The sequence below is a fragment of the Lissotriton helveticus genome, chromosome 4_1 (assembly GCF_964261635.1).
Source record: "Lissotriton helveticus chromosome 4_1, aLisHel1.1, whole genome shotgun sequence".
Classification (NCBI taxonomy): Eukaryota; Metazoa; Chordata; class Amphibia; order Caudata; family Salamandridae; genus Lissotriton; species Lissotriton helveticus.
The window spans coordinates 528907980-528931415 of NC_136063.1; the positions used below are offsets into that span (position 1 = coordinate 528907980).

General features: G+C 44.9%; 1 protein-coding gene across 1 annotated transcript in view; it reads right to left on the bottom strand.

Annotated features, from left to right (window-relative positions):
• Nucleotides 1-23436, bottom strand: part of LOC144828023 (uncharacterized) — a 1462897-nt gene that overhangs the window by 629318 nt on the left and 810143 nt on the right. Inside the window, exon 15 of the mRNA XM_078686162.1 lies at nt 1303-1470. Within this exon, the coding sequence (XP_078542288.1) occupies nt 1303-1470 (168 nt within the window). The remainder of the gene's footprint in view (nt 1-1302; nt 1471-23436) is intronic.

The following is a 23436-nucleotide window of genomic DNA, read 5'->3' on the forward strand; positions in this document are numbered from 1 at the left end:
TCACAGTCTCAGACTCTAAATCACATTTGGTGTCTGGAAAAGGATTATAAGAAGGGGAGGTTTAGTTCCCAAAAACTTGTCATCTGCCAAACAGAGAGCCGGGCTGTGTGAGAAGGGAAAGCTATGCAATACTTTTGCCTGTGTCTGTTACTGGGGGCCAAAGCCTTCTTATCTTCTAGCTGGATGAGGGGATATCACCCAAAGACATCAAGACCACTTGCCTGGAGCATAGAGCACCAGTGTCTGCCTGCTTGCAAAGACCAGTGTGCCCTGTGAGAGCATTGGTGGGAGCGGGATCCACTGTGGACCCCTACCGTACAATGTCCCTGTACGAGGTGTGATAATTTGGCTGTGTACGCATAGTGGATCTGGTCCCGGGACAGCAACTGCAAAAGGCCTCAACCACCATGGATGTGCCCAGAAACCCCCGCATGCCACATAGCCCTCTGAAAGGGTGTCTGAAAACTATTTAAGGTTGTTTGTCTTTGTGCTGCATTTTGTTATAGCTGGGCAATAACACATGTCTCATATTGTTTACATTAACTAAAACAGGAATCATATTAGAATATTTTGCTATATACCATCTTCCTCTACTCAGCTACCTCCAACCATTTACAAAATCAGCAAGGTTCCCATTGTAACCCAATCATGTGTATCATTCAAAGATGGTGGCTACCTGGTACAATTATTTTAATTACCCAATGTGCATTTATATAATACAAGTGCTGTAGTGCTAACCGTATAGGCTACCTGGCCTCTTCTGGTTTGACAGGCATCTTTTAGGCTACTGGTGCCAAATGCTACCAAGTTGCATTACATCACTGGCACCAAGTACATCTCCCATCAGAGCCTGTCTTCCCCCGAACACCACCTGTTGAGACTCCATTACCATTTCAGAAGTTTTAACTAGTGATGCCCAGAAAACGTGTCATTTTCCTGACACCAGTGTCGGAAGAGTTTTCCTTTATCCAGATATCACCTCCATTTAAATTCTGATTTTGATGACTAGTCACTTAAAGTGCTCTTCAATTGCTCACAACCCAATTATTTTTCATTTGAGGCATTGAATCTTACGTACTGGAGAGTTTCAAACAAAGCATTTTGAAACTGAAGACATAAAACCATGTTTACCTAGACAATGGCCATGCTTTCACAGTGTCCCTTTTCATTGTCAAATTGTGATATACATATCTATCAAAATTATTATTCATGCGGACTACATCAGTGATCTTGTTTTATTTATAACAAAATAATATAAAAAGGTGTTTTCATAATATATGTGGCAATAACAAATGTGCGTACCTGTTCTATATGAATCTCTTTTTCGTGAAGCAATTGCTGGTAATCTTTCTCAGTTTTATTCAGTTTGTCTTCCTGGTCGCTGCATTTATCCCACAGCTCACGTAGCTCGATCTGTAGACTTTTTAGCTTCTGGTTAAGTCTAGTGACTTCAGTCTCCTGGAGACCAAGCTGCCAAAGATATATCAGTGTTACAGTGTCTGAATGACAGAAGAATGGATCATTTCAAAAAGTTACACACTGTCGTAGCGACATGAATGGACATGCAACAACAGTAAGTGTGAGTCTAACTCGACTATCGTTACAATGAAAAAAACACAATCAAAGAAAATAGCAACTCTTGAGGAACATCTACTGTACAAGGGAAACATACATGATTCAGTACAAAGAGAAGCCACGAATTGTGATTCCGAGAAGGAGTTTTTCTAATTCCCTAGTAACTTTATCTAATGTTGATCCTTCAACCTTCTTTGAGAGGCCATTAGAACTAATACACCCACAGTACTGACCTCAAGAAAAAGCTACCAGCCTACTCTCCAAGTACCTGTATCATGTGATTGGTTGAATAAATTCCTCTGTGTAGCCTCTCAGATATTTCGATACGCAGTCCCATTTGCAGATCAACTGTTATACGTATAGAAACTAATTTTAATTGTACAAAGAATTCGGGTTCCACAGGCATATATTTAAATATTCAAGCAGGGAAGCGTCCACTGAGATACTCATTCAATCAAAGGCACCAAAAAAGGGGACTGGTAAAAGAGAAAATATGCCGGCAGAGATCAGGGCATCAGCTGCTTCTACTTATTGATGAAATACCTTCTAAATGCTGGTCATTCTCACTGGAATTGTAACTGATGATCCAAGGTCTGTCCCTTAATCTGTCCAGCACAACCCACTGAGCTATTTTATTTACAGGCAAGCCTGGGACCAGCGGCTTGCATATACATTTCTACAGAAGACACATTAACTTGCTGAGATAGCTCACCAGCAAAGAGATTTTACTAGCACGAAACAGCTAGATGAGTGGCTAGTAAAATACTAGTTGGACTAGAGCAGTAAGTAAACATATCACTTGTGCCTGGCAAGCAACTAGCTGTTCTTTAGCCATCTCAGTCGTTTAAAGGTACTGATTTCACCTTTTCTCTGAAGTCACTCATAACGGCTGACATTGTATAGCATCTTCTTCATTGCCTTTAATGGTTTCCCTCTCCACTGACTTCACATATCTATCCCTTTCCCATGCTTCCTCCCAGTACCTGTAAGTAAGATATGCATTCCACTCTATGCAGCAGATTATGAAATTCCACCACAAACAAGGTTAACATAGCGCACCCACATCAACAGGGCGCCAATTTTCCATTTCCGAGGTTTTTTTCAAAGGTTCTACGCCTTTTCAGACTGATTTCCAAAGGTAAACCTCAGGGCTTGATAAGCGGAAACATGTCAAAAGGAAGCCAACTAGTAAGTCTAATTACGGCTTCAGTTTTGGAAATTTTGCACAAGTTGCTTTAGCTTACTACAAAGTTTAGGGTATTCTAATTAGCTAGAAAATGTCATTGAAATCATGAATCATAAGCAGAAAATAATTTTAATCGGGGCAAGTTTGGCACCATGAACTGAATCACCATGCAAGTCACAGACTAGTAGACATCTTTGTCAAGGAAGAGGGGGACATCACAATTACACACCCAGCTAGCTCTCCATCTGAATTTCACTAAAGAAAATCTGCAAAGAAACATAAACTATCATAAACCCTGAATTAAATAGCTAATTACACCGGAATTAGATGAGTTAGTCCTACTTAAATACAGCATCATTAGTATTTCCAGCAGACTGAGGAGCACTGGAGCCTTTCACAAAGTCTGATTTATTTCTTTAAACAAAGACGCTTATCAGATTCCATGAGAGCAAGTAATGTGCATATCACTGACTCAAAACAGGTGCATGAATATATAAAGGGCAAGATACACTAAATCCAGAGAAATTTGAAGTGAAGGACTCACAAAACACTTCTTTATGCACTAGTGATAAAAAAATGTCATGAGACATACTGTCTCTTCCAGGAGTTTCTAATCTACCTTAACTGCATGTGAAGGTTTTGACAAGTATATCAATCATAATACTAAAACAATATATATTTTAAAAAATAAACTCAACTTTGGAACCATGTCCGTCGGAATGGTACCAACAGTACCTCCAATAAAACATGGGCTGCCATAATTTTGTCAAAATATAAAACTAAAACTGGAGAAATTACATACATCGTGATTTCAGCATTCTTTGCCATTGTCTTCCCTCATTCTCAGTGGATAGGTGTTAAATATTGGGCTTCTGGATGGCAGAGGTATCCACCCTAACCAAGCACGTATCACAGTCCTAGTCAGGGTAAATCAGATACACCCCATAAATTAACCTGTGCTCATCCATTGGTAGCTCGGAACAGAACAGGCAGGCTTAACTTAAGAAGCAATGTGTAAAGTATGTGTGCAACTCTTCAAAGAGTAACACAGTGAAAATACCACAAAAAGACTCAACACTAATTTAGAAGAATAGACTATGATTGTATAAATAATACAAGACCAAAACAACAACAATCCAATTAGTAGAAGTAGAGATATGAATTTCTAAAGATTAAAAATAAAATAGAGCTTAGAAGCAAAAAGTACCTATGGGGTTTACCTGGACGCATTGGACTGGGGCAAAGTCAAGAGTTCAGGCCAAATGCAATGGAGTGCAAACCAGATACAGGAGCCATGCAAGGCTGTTGAAGAAAGTGACTTGTTCTGGGATTCAACTGCGAGATTAGGGGTGCAGCCGAGAGATTCGTCAATCCAGCAATAAAGGTAATGCATTATTTTCTTCACGCTGCAGTGGTAATGTGCCAGTTTCGAAGATAATGTAAGTAAGACAGGAGTATAACCCATAAACCAGGTCAGGACTGGGTAGGAAGCTACAATTATCACACAATGTCCTGAAGGGTAAAAGTCAGTAGACAATTATGTATAGCATGCACATAGCATTGCTGCAGCGGACAAGAAGGAGATTGTTTATTTTTTTTTTATTTTTTAAGTCAAAAGATAGTTAATCATCTTTACGTAACATTCATTTCATGGTTGGAATAATACAGTTAAAAACAGCACTGCATTGAATGTATTGACAACCACAAGAAACTTGGTGCAACAACAAACGTGAATAAATAGTGCAAGTGGCGACGCAAGTGAGAGGAGAACAACCAGCGTGGTCGGCGCACTGTGTGCAAGGTGCAAATTATCTACAGTCAGTGTCTAAAGGCGACGCATGTGACATAGTGATATCACATAGGACACGGTTAATTTTGGTAGATTTGTAGCCACTGAGAGAAAGTGCGCCTATTGATTAAGCTGTAGGGTCGACGGCGTTACGATCCGGACCATTTCGGATCATCATCAGGACAGGTTGTCTGAATGAGGTGGTGCTTTCGTTATCATTGAAATTCTTGTGCGATCCTTGGAAATTGGGATGCTTGTGGACTGCAGGGGATTATGAATTAGGCAAGGCCCAGGGCTCGAGTCGCTGGATGGCGCCAAGAAGCTTACTACCGATTTTGTCTGTAGCTCAGTCGATTTTTGAGGGTTGTGCTGGTGCAGCTCCACGATCTAGGCGGCCACGTTAGTCAGCCAGGCCAGGTCGGCGCTGTGTGAATCAGCGCGTCCGTTTCACTACCGTGGCAGCAATGCTATGTGCATGCTATACATAATTGTCTACTGACTTTTACCCTTCAGGACATTGTGTGATAATTGTAGTTTCGAAGATAATGCACTGAGCCAAGAGGGGTTGGTTCAGTAGATGATGCAGCAGGTTTCTCTAAACATTTGAGGGGCTGCATCGACTTCCCCACACTGCGTTGCTTCCGATGCATTGGATGTTTAAGGCAATGCACTCGTTCCGAGTGCGATGTACCGATTCTGCTCCCGCAACAGCGACAATGCATTGGTTCTGCTACACACTGGTAGGAAATGTTTTGATTTGACTGGAGCAAGCACCTGGGTCCACTTCCAATGGACCAGGTACAGCAGCAGGGTGGTGAGACTTTGATATTCCTGAGTCTCAGAAACAGGAGGCAAACCAACAAGCCCTTGCAGGTCACTCTGGGTTGAAATAGAGTATAGTTCTTCCTTGGCAGGGGCAGAGGATAGATGGTAGCAGGGCAGCACAGCAGACAAGCAGTTCTTCCAGAGCAGCAGTACAGCAGAGTGACAGTCCTGTAGCAGCACAGCAGGCCTTCTTCCTGATTGAGTTTCTATACAGGTTCAGAAGTGTTAGATTTGGTGGGGTCAGAGACCCGGTACTTATACCCAGTTGTGCCTGTGAAGTTGGAGTAACATCAAAGAAGGGTCATTGAAGTGCACAGAGGTCCTTTCTTCCTAGCCCTGGCTCCAGATTCACTACAGGGGGATAATCAGCCATTTGTGCGGGAACAGGACACTCCTTTTTCAGGTGTGTCAGCTCCTCACTCCCGTGATGAGCCATCAGGTTGCAGATGGGCACTCAGACACACCCAACCTTCCTTTGCGTGTGGCTTTCTAGAGGGAATGCAGAAAATCAAGATGTCACCCACCCCAGATATATACTGGACACAGGCTGCAGGCACACAGGGCTTTAAGAGTAGAAGAAACACCAACTTTCTAAAAGTGGCATTTCCAAAGTAGTAATGTTAAATCCATTTTGACCAGTATAGAGGATTTATCATTGCCATTCCAATGATATAAAACATGACAATGCTACTTCTTCTAAATCAGGAATTACTGATTAAAAGTGTAAAAAAAGAATTCCCAATGTTAGCCTATGAGAGGAGTAGGCCTCACAGTAGTGAAAAACAAATGTAGGTGTTTTTCACTACCAGGAAATGCAATTCTTAAAAGTACACCTCCTACCTCTTACTTGCATAGCACTACGTAGAACCAACCTTAGGGGTGACTCATGTGTAATAAAAGGGGAGTTTAACACTTGGCCTGGGTTTCAAATGCCAAGTTGACATGACAGTTAAACTGAACACTCAGAATCTGCAGTGACAGGTCTGAGACATGTTTAAATAGCTACTTGTGTGGATAGCACAATCAGTGCTGCAGGCCCACTTATAGCATTTAATTTACAGGCCATGGGCACAGGTAGTGCACTCTACTAGGGACTTACAGATAAATTAAACATCCCCATTGTAGATAAACCATGTTAAGGGGAGAAGCACATACACTTTAGCACTGGTCAGCAGCTATAAAGTGCTCAGAACCATAAGGCCAGCAAAAAGAATCAGCTAAAAGAGGAGGTTAGCAAGCAAAAGGTTTGGGAGAAGACCACCTTATGGCTGACATGTCTAACATTTGGTAATTGCTTGCTGTAAAGATGTCACAGCGAGATATCCAAAAAAGATATGGATGAATGCATGAATTAATTTCAACCTAAGGATGAGACACAGAACTTTTAAAATATGCTTGTAGTTCCAAATTTTGAAAAGGAACCCAGTGTATGTTGTTGTTCTCCTAAAAACTGACTAATATTCATTCCTTTGTGTTTTCAACAATACTAACATATTTCTTACATAATTTTCCCTATATGCATGACAGTAAAACAGCATAATAGTATAGTGGGAATGTGTTTCGGATGAAGAATGAAAAGACAAAGAGTATTGCAACATAATTACTAGGTGGGATGTGAATAGAGAGAGCCATACAAAATTAATCTCATATTTATAGTCATTTATATAATCTTCCATATATATTCGTCAAACAGACATATAAATTGCACAGAATGTTCCAAGTGAAACATAACCAAACCCATACCAAAAAATAAGTAGTACAGTGATCTCAGTATACAACTCCAATGAAGAAAAAAAAAATTCCAAAGTTTTGGCAAATGACCTAAACAAGTATACATGTGTGGATCAATCAACCCTTTTATCAATCAAATGGTCAAGTTGTAAGGTTCCTTTGGCACTGTCTATGACGTTTCAACCCTCTATACGATATGGGGTCTCATCAGGACCCTAAAATAATATTGGACAACTGAGAAGACAAAATAAAATAAATGGAGAGACTCCTCAGTGAGAGAAATTATAGAAGAGCCAATGGTGTGAGCAAAGGCAAGGCAGAATGTCTATCTGATGACATTGAAGGAAACACAGAGCAACCAAGCACATGTGTTCACAAACAATATGTGTATTTACCCTGGGGACCTTTGGGTACTGAGAGTATAGGAAGAAAGACACACAATAATTGAGTGAATCGGTAAACAATGTTTACCCTGAAACTTTTTTAATGCAGGAAATCACAACGCAGTCGTTACGACTGTGTTGTGATTCCGCATACCATTACTCCGCAAGTCGGAACGACAACTTGCGGAGGGGGGGATGTGTTGGATTTAAAATCCAACACCTTCCCTAGTGTCCACACAGACTGGAGTTGGAATAGTAAATTATACTATTCCAACATCCAGAGCACCCCCTCCGCAAGTCTTTGTTACGACTTGCAGACTTATGGTATGAGGAATCACAACGCGGTCGTTGTAACAACCGTGTTGTGTTTCCCTGTGGGGGAAAAGGTTGCGGAATAGCATCACAGATTCGAGTGAATCATATCAACGAATAATAATGCTGAATCACAACATGCTCATGCTCAACCTAGCAGACTTACCCCCAGATTGAGGATATTCTGTGATGTAAGAGATCATGTTTTCAATAGATAATGAAGCCCCACGGTCCAAAATCAGATACTGGAATGTTTCTCAATGTGAAGGATACATAGGCAGGTTGCAGGATTCAGCCTCTTTGTTTACAACAGAAGCTAAACCGGGAGGGACGTGGCATTGCATTTAAGCACACAAACTGACGGAAAGAGCGCCAGAGACACCCTTGCTTACAGGCTACCCAGACCATGCTCAATTCTCTGCAAAGCCAACCTGGACCTCTTCGCCTCGATCGCGATCGACTCCGAGCACTACATCATCCTAGCAGATCTCAACTTCTACCTTGATGACCCCCGCGATGCTAAAACAAGTGAACTACTTGAGAGCATGAAAAACATCGGCCTCAAGCAACTGGTCACCGACCCCACCCACATCGCAGGACACACTCTCAACACTATTTTCGCTTTCAGTGACAGATTCAAATATAGCCACACCACATAGCTCACCTGGACAGGCCATTAAAGTATCCACTTCACCATTTCAAGGCCCACCAACAAATGCACTGTGAGCCAAAACTGTAAAAAGATATCAGAAGGTCAGTGGAACAGCGCTCTCAGCTCTTACCTCCAAAACCCGACATTGACCCAGACCGTTGACCCTGCTCGCAGGCAGGTCGCTCCCCACGCCACCACACAGTCGCCAGCTGCCTTGTGTCCTGCTTCCTGCCGCCGCCCAGTTCCCATCGTTTTCCGATCCTTTCCCGCCGCTGCGTCCCTGCGGCCCGCCCCCTGCTCCCCATTGGCCACCCCGCTCCCGCCTCCCAGCTGCTCCTCCCTCTCTCTCCCCCTCTTAAGGGGGGCCACGCAGTGGCATGGGAGCGACCTTTGACCCTGCCCGCAGGCAGGTCGCTCACCACACCACCACACAGCTGCCAGCTGCCTCGTGTCCTGCTTCCTGTCGCCGCCTGGTTCCTGCTGTTTCCTGATCCTTTCCCGCCGCTGCGTCCCTGCGACCCCGCCCCCCTGCTTCCCATTGGCCACCCCGCTCCCGCCTACCAGCTGCTCCTCCCTCCCTATCCCCCTCTTATGGAGGCCGCACAACAGCCGTGCAGCGGACGTGCGCAGCAGGCACGCCGCTGGCACGCCAAGGCAAGCCTGTCTGCGATCGTCCGTGCCTGGACCGCCCCCAGCGCCAGAACCCCTGGACCCCGCGAACGCCACAACACCAGACTCCGCTACGACGCCAGCACCCTCTACGCATTCAATGCCGGCCCAAACCACATCTGCTTCCAAGCTGCCCCGAAACGGACTCACGGACCTTTCTCCTGCCACACCTGCAGCTTCACCAGCGACAGACCCAACAAACCTCCAAGGACTGGACCAAACCACCTACGCTGCATACTCCTCAACACCCGCTCCGCATGCAAACACGTCGTCGAGCTCTGGGATCTGCTTTTTGACACCTCTGCCCCAGACGTGGCCTTCCTGACCGAGACCTGGTGGAACGACTCCTTGGCGCCCGACATCGCCATAGCCATCCTGGATGGCTACAAGATCACCCGCAGGGATCGAGCCAATGGAATCGGAGGAGGAATAGCCATCGCCCACAAGGCCACCCTCAAGGTCGCCACCCATGCAGACGACACCCTCAACACCGCTGAATACCAGCACTTCCGGATCTACACCGACCCCAACACCACCCTCAGAGGAACACTCATCTACAGACCACCCGGACCCCAAGCTCAATTCAGCGACTCCAATGCCGACCTCGCCAGCACCCACGCACTCGCCTCCACGGACTACATCCTTCTCAGGGACCTGAATTTTAACCTCGAGAACAACAACGACGCCAACTCTGCCACCCTGATCGCCAACCTCACCAACCTCGGCCTCAGACAACTCGTCACCGCACCCACCCACGCCACTGGCCACACGCTGGACCCCATCTTCTCCACATGCACCCACGTCGCCTTCGACCACACCACCGAACTCCACTGGACCGACCACCACTGCATTCATTTCACCTTCAACAAACCAACCACGCACCACCGCACCCAATAGCTGCCTCGCCGCTGCTGGAGCAAAGTCACCGAAGACCAGCTGATTACCACCCTCGCCCAAAACCCGCCCACCGACCCCACCAACTCAGACACCGCAGCCCGCAACCTCAGACAGTGGATCGATGACTGCGGCAACACCCTTGTCCCACTCAAGAAACCCTCCAACAACCACACCAGCAAGAGAGCCACCTGGTTCACCGACAAGCTGCAGACCTCCAAACGCGCCTGCCAGAAACTTGAGAAGATATGGCTCCACGAACGCACTCCGGACAACCACGCAGCCCACAAGGACGCCACCCGCAGACATCACCACCTGATCAGACTAGCCAAGAGATCCTCCTTCAAAGACCGCCTGGATAACAATGCACACGACAGCAAAGAGCTCTTCAGCATTGTAAAGGAACTCTCCAACCCCAGCGCCAATGCCAATGACATACCGCCCTCACAAGAATTGTGCAACTCACTAGCCATCTTCTTCCACCGCAAGATCGCTGACATCCATGACAGCTTCAACACCATGACTGCCCAGACTACGCCAGACCCCACCTCCCCTGTGAACACCACCAGCGCCAACCGCCTGACCTCCTTGTCCAACGTCAACGACGACGAGACACGCAAGGTCATGAACTCCATCCACTCAGGATCTCCATCAGACCCGTGCCCACACCACGTATTCAACAAAGCAGATGCTGCCATCGCACCCCAACTACGGAAGGTCATCAACATCTCCTTCGAAACAGCGACATTCCCGGAAAGCTGGAAACACGCCGAAATCAACGCCCTCCTCAAGAAGCCCAAGGTGGACCCCAAGGACCTCAAGAACTTCCGGCCCATCTCCCTGCTCCCGGTCCCGACAAAGGTCATAGAGAAAATTGTCAACATGCAACTGGCCCTCCACCTGGAAGACAACAACATCTTGGACCCGTCCCAGTCCGGGTTTAGATGAAACCACAGCACCGAGACAGCCCTCATCGCCGCCACAGACAACATCAGGCGCCAACTAGACAACGGCGAAACATCAGCCCTCATCCTCCTGGACCTGTCAGCCGCCTTCCACACGGTCTGCCAACGCACTCTAAAGACACGCCTCCTAGAAGCCGGAATCCAAGAGAAGGCCCTTGACTGGACCACGTCCTTCCTCTCCGGCAGAACTCAGAGCGTCCCCCTCCCGCCCTTCCGATCCGAGGCCACCGACATCATCTGCGGCGTCCCCCAGGGCTCATCCCTCAGCCCGACTCTGTTCAATGTCTACATGGCCCCCCTCGCAAAAGTGGCCCGCCAACACGACCTCAACACCATCTCCTACGCCGACGACACCCAGCTCATCCTCTCCCTCACCAAGGACCCGCACACCGCCAAAACCAACCTCCACGAGGGAATGAAGTCCTTCGCCGACTAGATGAGGAACAGCCGTCTGAAGCTGAACTCGGACAAGACGAGGTACTCATTCTCGGACCCACCGCCTCAGCCTGGAACGACTCCTGGTGGCCGACCACACTGGGAACAGCACCGACACCCACCGACCATGCACGCAACCTAGGATTCATTCTTGACTCCTCCCTCTCCATGTCTAAACAGGTCAACGCCGTCTCCTCCTCCTGCTACAACACTCTCCGCATGCTCCGCAGGATCTACAAGTGGATCCCGACCGAAACAAGAAGAACGGTGACACAGGCCCTCGTCAGCAGCAGACTGGACTACGGCAACACACTCTACGCAGGAATCCCAGCCAAACACCTACGACGACTACAACGCATCCAAAACACCTCTGCCCGACTGATCGTCAACGTCCCCCGCCACAGCCACATCACCCCTCACCTGATAGACCTACACCGGCTCCCCGTCAACAAGAGAATCACCTTCAAGCTCCTCACCCACGCACACAAAGCACTCCACAACGACGAACCAGCCTACCTGAAGAGCAGACTCAGCTTCTACACCCCCTCCCACCAGCTCCGCTCCGCCAGCCTCGCCCTCACCGCTGTCCCCCGCATCCAACGAACACCCTCCGGTGGCAGATCCTTCTCCTTCTCAGGGCAGTTATGCGCTATACAAATGCAATTTTTCATTTCATTTCCTACCTCGCTGCCAAGTCCTGGAACACCCTCCCTACCCACCTACGGCAGACCCAAGATCTACTCTCCTTCAGAAGACTCCTCAAGACCTGGCTCTTCAAACAGTAGCGGCACCCCCTCCCCTAAGCGGCTTGAGACCCTCAAGGGTAAGTAGCGTGCTTTACAAGTACTCTGATTGATTGATTGATTGATTGAGCAGCACAGAACTTCTCCTGATGGATTACAGAGTGCGCCAACACAATCGGCCCACACCAAAACAGCCAACACCAAGGGACATACCACAAAAGCCTGCTGGTTCACCAAGAACTGAAAGCCACCAAGTGCATCAGCCGGCAACTAGCAAGGATGTGCACATTAACAGGAAATCAGAGGCCAACACTACCTTCAAGACAGCCCTCAAACAATACCACTGTCTCCTGAAAGAAGAAAAAAAAGAACACCCTAGCAAACTGCATCAAGTCCAGCTCCAACCGCAGCAAGGAACTCTTTGCCATTGTGAAGGAATTCTCCAATCCTACTGCTACCAAGAATTACATCACACCCGCAGAAGAACTGTGCAACACGCTAGCGGACTTCTTCCACAATAAAATCTCGACCATCTACGAGAACTGCGAAACGTAATCCTCCGTCAATGACTATATCAACCAGCCACACCCTCAAACACAAACCCAGAACACCTCCACACCCAATGGGACCTCCATACCATGCAAGGCACCATCTCTATCATGAGCCCCGTACATTTGGAAGCACCCACAGACCCCTGCTACCACCACGTCTTCATCTGTGGAAACAAGACAATTGGAGAAGAACTCAGAAAAGTCCTGAAAATCGGCCTTCTTCCCAGGAGACTGGAAACATGCGGAAATAAGACCTGTACTAAAAAAAACTGAGCCAACCCTACAAATCGTAAGAAATATCGGCCCATTTCCAGATAAGATCCTCGAGAAAGTAATCAACAAGCAACTCAACCACCAACTGGAGCACCTTGACCTCCTGGACCCTTCCCAATCCAGATTTCTCACCAACCACAGCACTGAGACTGCCCTGATATTAGCCACAGACAACATCAGGGCCCTACTGGACTGCAGCGAAACAGCAGCCCTCATCCTGCTGAACCTATGACAATTTAATAACTGTCTCCCATTACACACTTATTGACAGACTCCACCACATAGGAATCTAGGGACACGCCCTAAAGTGCATAGCATCATTCCTCTCTGGAAGAACCCAGAAAATCTGTTTTTCACCATTCACATCAGAGCGCAAGAAGATCATTTGTTGAGTTCCCCAAGATTCATCACTCAGCCCGCCCTCTCCAACACCTACATGACTCGCTTGGCACACACAGCCAGATCACACGGAATCAGCATCACCTCATACTTGGACAACACCCAGCTCATCATCTCCCTGACTGAATACCCCTCCACCGCCAGAGCCAACTTCCAAACCTGGATGATGGACGTCACTAAATAGATAAGAACAACTGTCTGAAACTCAACATGGACAAGACGTAAGTCCACATTTTTGGGAACAACACCTCAATCTGGACCGACACATGGTGGCCAGCAAGTCTCGGCCCACCAATGGCCCCAAGCGACCATGCCCGCAACCTTAGCATTATCCTGGACAATAAGCTCTTGATGGAAAAAACAAGTAAACACAGTCTCATCGGCCTGCTTTCAAATGCTTAGCATGCTTCCCAAGATTTCAGGTGGCTACATGTCAACACCAGAACGACCATCAAACAGGCCCTCGTCACCAGCAGGTTAGACTACGGAAACTCACTTTAATTAGGGATCATGGCACAACTCCACTGGCTCTCGATACAGAAGAGATGCCAGTTCAAGATGTTGTCCCATGCCTACAATGCCTTACACAACAAAGGACCATCATGCCTCAACAAACAACTGACCTTCCGCCAACCAACCAGACACCTCCAGTCTGCCTCCCGCCTTCTCGCAGCACCCCCCGCATCTGCTGAACCAACAGTGGAGGACGCTCCTTCTTGCACCTCGCAGTCAAGACATGGAACTCCCTTCCCCTGCACCTAAGGACCACCCCATTGCTCCAGCAATGCAAGAAGAACTCAAGACCTGGATGTTCAAATGAGAAACAACCATGCAGTAGTTACAAGTGCCTGGAGATTGTATCGGGTGAGTTGCAGCACACTATACATGTTTGATTGAGTGATTGAAGCAATAGAGGGTAAGAAGGAGGCTTGGGAAGCAAACCTTCCCATCTACGGTGGCCAGGAGCGGGCAGGGTTAGACTGTAGCTATAGAGATGGGTGCTTTGAATGGAAAAACTGGCACAACATGTACGCCGAATATAAGGCATGGTATATGCCACAGAAATTATCGTCATTGAAGCGACGTCCCAAAAGGATAAAGAGGCCCAATGACCTATTTTAAATCCATGAGAGAATTCCTCTGAATCTGTGACCACATTCTAAATTAGGGTGGCATGGGTGACCTTGATTATTTTTAATCAATCTGTGACTTTCTCTGATTCATCTGCAGGATTAAATGACTCAGACGTACAGGAGACTTCCAGCCATGAACACATACATCCAGGCAAGTATGTTTTAGCTCTTGGTCCCAGAGGAAGGGGCATATCTTAGTACCGGTCCCCGGGGGAATGACAGACCAGAAGGAAATTGTACAGATGGGGCCTACAGGGACCTTAGTTACAAAGACTATATTTGTTAACAATGACTCACAACCTACATTGATTTTCAATTTGTATCAACATAGCTTCTCTTTCTCTGAGAATAAGTTATTGAGCAGAGGACTATCATTTATCATCACCGGGATTAAAGACCTTACAGACAGAAATATTACAGTTCTTTTGCAAGATCAGATTGAATTGAGATTGTTCTTTGGAGATAGAAGCAATCCTATTACTGACTTTGTGACTGGTCTAAGACATCCTTCTACCTCCTATCCACCCAACTCCTTGTTGCCACCAGAGTTAATTTTTGGAAAATAGGCCTTGATGCTATGAAATCTACGAGGGAATTTGTCTACAATATCTCACTTGCAGAAAGACCAGCATTAGTGGCACTTAACCAGGACAAATCCCTGATCATTAAGCCAGCTGAAAAGGGGGGTGGCATTATGTTATAGAACTACCACACTTATGTTGCTGAGATACGGAAGCAGATATCAGATACCCAACATTCCAAAAGACTAACCATGAACCCATTGGATATGATCTGGAATGAAATCCTGAGCGTCACCACAAGAGGAAAAGAGCAGGGTTATATATCAGAGAAAGAATTCCTGTTCCTAAACAATGAGAATCCATGCACACCAGCCCTGTATACCTTGCTGAAGTTGCATAAAAACCTAAGCAATCCTCCAGGTAGACTCATTTTGTTCAGATGTGGTTCCACTTAGGAACCTGTAGGGAAGTTCATTAACCTCATTATTCAGAATTGTGTACCACTGCAAGAGACTTATGAGAGGGAAATCACCTTTATGGTAAACCTGATAGAGGGCATGCCTTTCTATGCAAACACTGATCTGTTGGGCAACATTAGACATAGCCTTATTGTATGCCAACATACCCCATGCGGACAGTATAACTAGCATTAAAATATTACATAATGTATAATTCTAATGCTATGGTGTTTCTCCTATGTTATCTCCTATTGTTGTGCAGAATTTTAGAATCCAAGCGTAATTTACCGTGTCATGCCCATATATAGGTATAATTCATATTGCCCTTATATAGACAGAGAAATCATACCCATATTTAGACATAACCCGTCCAGTCACAGGCATGGCTACTTCCACTAGTTTCAAAAAGCCACAACGATTTCTTGGAAAACTCGGCTTCAGCAGTCAGGGACATCCCCTTACTTGAATATTGATTTGTCCTAGACCATTCCCTTGGGATTCTTTGATGACGTTATTATGTCCCACTTTACGTCAAACGGCACCTTCAAGGTATAAATATGCCTACACTTACCCTAGCAAACACATGGTGGTTAAAAGCAGCTTGACTATCTACTTGCCCGACGCAGCTCGCTACAGCAAGTGCCGAAGGAAGCCGACCCTCCAGCTGGCGCACTGACATAGAAGCTGTCCTTTCGCTCGCTGAGAATCCAGCTCCAGTGTTTCCAATCTCCCCTAGCGGGGTGTTGGGAAATCGAGTCCCGAGACAGAGATAGCAGACCTCCTTAATTCTAAAACCAAGGTACGGAGCTGATTAGACCCTCGGAGAAATCCTGGATAGATTCTTGGCAAAGAAAAACTAAACCTATGCTACACCTCACTTACTTCTTTCCTCGTACTAGACTTAGGTTAGGTACATTAGGTACATTAGGTACATTGGGGTAGGCGTAGTTTAGAAGCACCAGTTGAGTACTTTTAGCCTTTGTTATTTATGTATGTATTTATCTATGGTCTAGAAACCATACAATGTTTTTACAGTATTATTTTATAATACTCTTCTTACTGTACGCATTATACTTTGCAACCAGTATTACAATTGTAGCCGTTCCCTTTACTTGCTTGAGAAAGAAAACCGTTCCATAAACCCTTTTATTGAAATTACCCGTCTCTCTATTTCTCTGCACCTCTGATGAAACGAAGCATGCACGATTGACCGAGTAAAATATCTATCTACAGTTTCCACGACTCTGAAGATCAGTTTTATTCTTGGAGAAACAAAGTTGTCATGTTTATGCGGTTGTCAGAAACTAATCCCTTCTTGTTTATTCAAGAAAGTTTCTAGTGACCTCTGAGGTAGCTGCCACTCACAATTAAGTCTAATATATTCGATAGAGAACTAGTAGACATAAGTCCTACGTCAAATCTATAGGATATGATATTCCAATGCGCAGAGCCTATTGGGAATATAGGAACTACACTACATGGTGCCCAATGTTTGGTAAGGCACTAATTTAACACTGGATACTAGAGTAACTCAGTCGTGCTTTTCACAGAGACCCCTTTTTCCCGTAAAATACTCCAATAGACGTCTGGAGTGGGTAAAAGGATAACATTTCTGCCATAACTGAGTGGGACGAAAATCCTATGTATTAAATTTTGGTTTGATTCAACATTAAAGTGTGGAGAAGTGTGGCTCAATGGTTAGAGCAGGCAGACCTTGATGCAGAGCTCTGGCCAGGGACCAGGGTTCGATTCCCACCTCGGCGGGTCTCCGGCTCATTAATTCCCCTGACTGGATATTCTCGCCTCAGTGCCTGTTCTGATCATGGGTCCCACGCTGCAACTCTGGGCAATAGCTTGCTTAGTCTCCACAACGGCCCCAAAAGCACTGGGATGCCTGGCTGCACCTGGGGGGTGCCCAGGAGTGGACATTTCCCAGGAAAGCCAGGAAGGGTTCCTAAGCGGTATACGGACAGCGCCGGGACACCTCCGGTGGAGGTAGCTGTGCGCTTTACAAATTCCTACATTTACATTTACATTAAAGGATACAGTGTTCCAAAATATTGTGCACCTTATCTTTTTCTCTTTGAAACTTGCTCTGTAAACTTTCCGTCAACAAAATGAGTGACCCCAAGAATGGTGGAGCTGCAGCAGCTGCAAGCCAACCGGGTTTAGACGTTAAAGGTTTCCAAGAAACCGACCTGGATGCTATAATCATCCCTGAAAACTTAAGGAAAACTATCACTATATAGCTTATAACAAATGGCCTATCATCAAGAGGTGGTTAGGTAATTTTTGTCATAGAGGCACACGAATATCGGCAGACAGAGGTATTCTATTCATGGATAGTCTTCCCTGAAGCAAATGCAGTATCACATGTGTTTCACTTCTACAAAATAGAGGATCATCCACCGGAATACGTTCCTTTTGAGGACATTGAAATTCCACTAACTTACCAAGAGCATCAGCTCTGGTTTAAAGGCGCCCTACAACATCAAAATCACATTACCAGGCTCGGTCCACTAGGTAGACCAGGAGCAACATGGCCGGTACTAGCCAGCTATGCACCACACCCTGACATTGAAGAAATGTCAAGTGAAGAACTATTAGTTCAACTAAAACAACTAATAAAAATACATAGACAATTGGTTCAATATGTCATGAGGACTCTAACAGTCCAACCTCCTATAAGGATTCCACAACAAACCCCTCAAGAGGGGAAAACAAATAAACTTACACCACAGACTATACAATCAGTTATTGGTAAATTACCCGCAAAAAGGGAACAAATTCCATTCTGGATAGTTAAAAAAATTACTCAAATCAAGGCAGTACACCTCATGAGGAACACAGAATTGTAACAATCTGTTTACCAATGGGGATCGTACCCCACCGGGAGGACTGCGACACTTGGGGTACAGTCTTTGCTAAAATCTACACAAAAACAAATGGTGTTCCGTCCATGGCGGTTATACCAGACGTCCTGAAACAGATTCAAAATGAATACGGGGCAGAGCCTGCTTTAAATCTGGGTATGAAATTACTGAAAGATTTCAAACAGGTCTCAGCTATAATATTAGCTAATATTAAAGGTGATGCAGCATCAGTGGTGATCCACCAAAAAGTAAGGGAAATTGATATAACTGAGCAACCATATGAACTGGCCAGAATAATTAAAAAATCCTATGATTAACTAGGAAGAGATAGTTTGGGTGGGAAACCAGTTAAACCCCAACTAACAGAAAATCCTGAAAAAGGTCTTAATTAAAAACACTCTCACTACTCCTAAAAAGAAGTGGGAAAATACTAAACAAACTTCTAATGAGAAGCGTTCTCAGTCCCGAGGAAGGTCTCCTCGAAAGGAGCCCTCTGAAAAGAGGTATAACCTCAGGAAAAGGCATAATTTGAGAAACCCTGATCGATATCAAGATACTGATACACGTTCCTCTCGTACCTTTCAGACTTCCTCACAGAAATCGGAAAGAAGAGAATGGTCAGAACACAAGGAAGAACGCGTGAAGTCCAAAGACGATCAACACGTTCTAAAAAATTAGAAAACCCAATTCACCAAAAAGAAGGTAGCAGGTCTAAAAATCAGACATGCTGAGGATCTTGAGGACACAACTCAAGAACGGGGAGTGGGCCCAGACAATGCTGAAAAGCACAGCAGAAGTCACCATAGCTGGCAAAATCTTGAAGGATCATCTGGAGACAGTGGACTTGAATGAGTACATTCAAGTTGAAACTGCTGACACCAGGGTTAGTGTACCCATTAAGTTATATGAAGTAACGCTCCAGATGGAGGGGGACATAACTAGGAAAATGAGAGCACTCTTTTGGGAGAAGCTCTCTAAGGGTTATGACATTCTTCCAGCTGAAAAAGACTGGCCACCAAAATTTGTCAGGGAGTGCCCACATGGCGAAGACATCATTATGTCAGCCTTCTCTAATCATATTCCAATTCACTTAAAATACACCTATGCCAGAAAATGGGCTGTAGCCCAGGCTCCAGCATTATATGAAAATCATGTAGGATGGGATGAGGATTCTCCTCACCACAAAATCCAGTTAAAATAACAACCAACTCCACAGAGGCAGTATCCAGTTAAGCAAGAAGCTAAAAACAGGTCAAGGAGATCTTAGATCAACTTAAATACCAAGGGGTGATTGAAACATGCACCTCGTCCATGAACAATCCTTTGTTTCCTGTCTCCAAACCAGACAATACATATCGTCTAGTTTTGGACTACAGACATTTCAACTCTTGTTGCAGAACCTTTGCAGTACAAAATGCACACAGTGCAGCACTGATGAATAACATTGTGCGCAAAAAATATAAAACCACATTAGATATTTCTAACGGTTTCTTCTGTCAAAACATTGCACTTGACAGCAGGAACTTGACCGCTTTCTCAATCATGGGGACACATCGTCAATTCTGTCGTCTCCCCCAGGGATTCAATAATAGTCCAGGAATATTTTTAGCCAGAGTAACAGAGTTACTACAAACGTATGATGATGAGGCATTATCTTATGTCAATGACATCTATCTAACAGACGATGATTTGGACAGGCACTTGAACAGAGTGAATACCATTATACTTGGATTCTCTTCTGAAGGGTACAAATTCAACTTAAAAAAAATCAAGAATTGCTCACCTCCATGTCCTTTATCTAGAGTATGAGTTATCAAGTGAAGGCAAAAGCCTGGCAGCCAACTTTTTAGAAAAGTGTGCGCTGCTTCAACCTCCAAAAATGCTTAAAAACTTACAGTAAAATTCTAGGTTTCCTGAATTTCGGAAGAACTTATATTTTAAATTATGCAGAAAGGGTTAAACCTCTCTACGAATTATTCAAACCTGATTTCAAAACAACTAATTGGACTCAAAAACACACAGAAGTTTTGCGTTCAGTGCAAACAGACATGTTAGCAAAATCACATTTACAGACACGCGTAAACGTATGCAATCTTATATTCAGAATAATCCCAGGAAGATGCGGATTTACGTACATAACCTTTAACGAAGGTGAAAAAGTACCAATTGCTTACAAATCACACTTGTACACACAAGCTGAAATGAAATTAACTTCAACAGAAAAAATTAAGACAGCGGTTCAAACTGCAGTAGCAAAAGAGAGAGCTCTTGCAAAGGGTAAACGCATAATGGTCGTTACTCCTGTACCTGCCTTAGAGGCAGTGACAAAAGCAAGCATTCCAAATGCTAAGGCTTTACATCCAAGATAGATACAATGGGTTAACTCTCTTGCTGCAACAGACGTTGAATACGTTTTTGACCCCTACTTGAAACCTCAAGAATTTCTACAATATGAACAAGAATGTCCTCTGCCAACTGAGATTCTGCCTCTGGAACAGTACAAATGTATAATTTATACAGACGGATCAGCACAGCCCGCAATTGGGGGTAAACAAGCTTATAGTGCTGAGTGTGCGATTGTTAAAGGTCGCTGGCGCAATGGTAAATTCCGACCTATTGTCACAAAAACTCAATCTTTTGGAGACTGTATAGCTCAGCGAGCTGAACTACAGGCTTTCAAGATGACGCTTAAAAATAACGATCGCTAATTCCCCACACTGATAGTGTGTGATTCGTGTTACTGCGTCCAGTCTTACAATGAATACTAGCAGAACAGGGTTCAAAACGGTTTCAAAGATGCAAAAGGTGGAACAATCAAGCATTAGCTGCTTTGGGAAAAGTAGTTCAATTACAGAAAGAATTACAATAGACTCACATGATCCATACACTGAGTCATCAGCATGATGGCGTACACGTTGAAGGGAATTCATTGGCTGATGAAGCCACGAAGGCATCTGTGCAAACGGCTTCCGTAGCTGCAATCACTCGTTCAAAAACAAAAATAGACAGCGAAATAATGCAGGCTGTCGCCGCTTTCAATAAAGACAGGGGTAAAACGTTACCAAAAGGCTTTCCACTCAAGTACTCATATATAACTGATGTAAATAATGTTCCTTTTGCTCAAATCCCTGGAGTGGGGGATAGAGTAATTCCAAACATGTAACATAGATTAGGACTAATCTTAGCAGCACATGAAGGGCTCGCTTCTGCACACGCAGGTCTTTACGGCACAGTTACATTATTAAAGCAAAGATACTGGTGGCCGCGCATGAGGAAACAGACCAGAAACTATGTTTTGGAATGTGAAATCTGGCAGAAAATGAAGGTTTTGACAGTGAAACGCCCGGCGCAGATGCCCCTTTTAATTTCAGATTAACTGTTAGCATGCGTTTACCTGGACCACTGTGGTCCCTTACAGAGGGATGGTAACTACAAATATATCATAGTCGAAGTGGATTCCTGCTCAAGATTCATTTGGATGTGGCCTCAGCGCTCGGCTGATGCCCGAACTGTTATAAAAGATTTGCGAGTCTTTATCGGCACATACGCAGTCGGCACGCTACATTCTGACCATGGTCCTGCGTTTAGCTCCAAAGCTTACAAGGAGGTCATGGCAAATCTGGGCGTTGCATTGCGGTATTCGAGTCCATTGCAACCAGAGGAAAATTCTGTAGTGGAAAGAAAAAAACTGGACAGAAAGCAATCTTTAACAGCTAGGACATTAGGCTCGGGTGAAGGGTGGGTCAAACATCTAATAAGTGTCCAACGTAGTTTAAATAATCTGCCAAGAAACTCTCTGGGTGGAATCACTCCACATGAAATCCTCTTTGGTACTAGAATGCTTGTTCAGGATCTCGATCGTCACACTTCAGTGGTTGAACAAAAACCCTTTGATATCAAAGACCGTTTGGCTATTTTGCAGGACTTAAATGAGAAAAGGAGAAGTCAAAGCAACACAATACAGAAGCCAACGACCACTGAAGGAGAACCACCTGTCCCAGCAAGGCCTGTCTGGATTCCAAAGATTGGGGATCTAGTCAGAGAAAAGATCGCGGATAAGGAGTAATTTGGGTCTTCTTACAGAAAACCAGTACTTGTACTAGCAATCCACGGATCAAGATCAGTGTTACTGCCGCCCCTTGCTGGAAGAAAAGAGAACAGGTTTGTATCCATTGACCTGGTCAAACCACATCATGTGGCCGATAATAAGTAGTAGGCCCAGTGGACTACAAAGATGTAGCAGTAGACCAAATCTTGCTACTATCCAAGAGGTTCAGACTCAGAGACTAATAACATTTGAAGACTCTGCAGCACAAAACAAAGGACTAAGCAATAAAGCAATGGAACTTGTGCCTCTTGAGGCCCAAATAACAGTTCGTCAAGAAACTCCTGTCTACCATGATGTAGCATCTGACTACACTAATATGACAGAGGATCTGGTAGCCCCAGTGATTTAGAAAAATCCTGATGCAATTCCAACAATTGACAGAACTGCCTCTGGCTATTTCATCAACTTTGATACATTTTCTGAGGATCCCAGTGAGCCTGAAACAACGGCAGCAAATAAAACTTTGAAAGCTCAAGTAACAGAACTTTTTCGACAACTTGAAAAAACTTATTTGGTTTCACCATGGGTTGAATTTTGGATTAGGCATACTTTCTCTCCTACTTTGGCTAATTCTTGTATTAAGTTTGGGAATGCTGATAAATGGAAAATATAGTAAAATAGACAATGCAAGTAAGAACACCAACTTGCTCAGGGGCGACACAAATCATCTCATCGCGAACAAAGAGACTTGATATCAGTGAACATCACAGCCGTTCCTATACCTGGTGGTATAGCATGGGACAGAACTGATTATGACATTTATGGTCCGGCAGAGTTCTTGAAGATTCCACATCAATTTAAGGTTTCCGTTTGTGACTTTGTTTCACCCAGCACGTTTTCTGATGATTGGGACTTTGAGACTGTTAATAATATAATGTCAGATTTAGAGATGTCTGCAAAATTCACAACGCGTAGTAACAAAAAAGAGAGTAAGGGATTTTCCACGGAGGTGGAAGGAGGT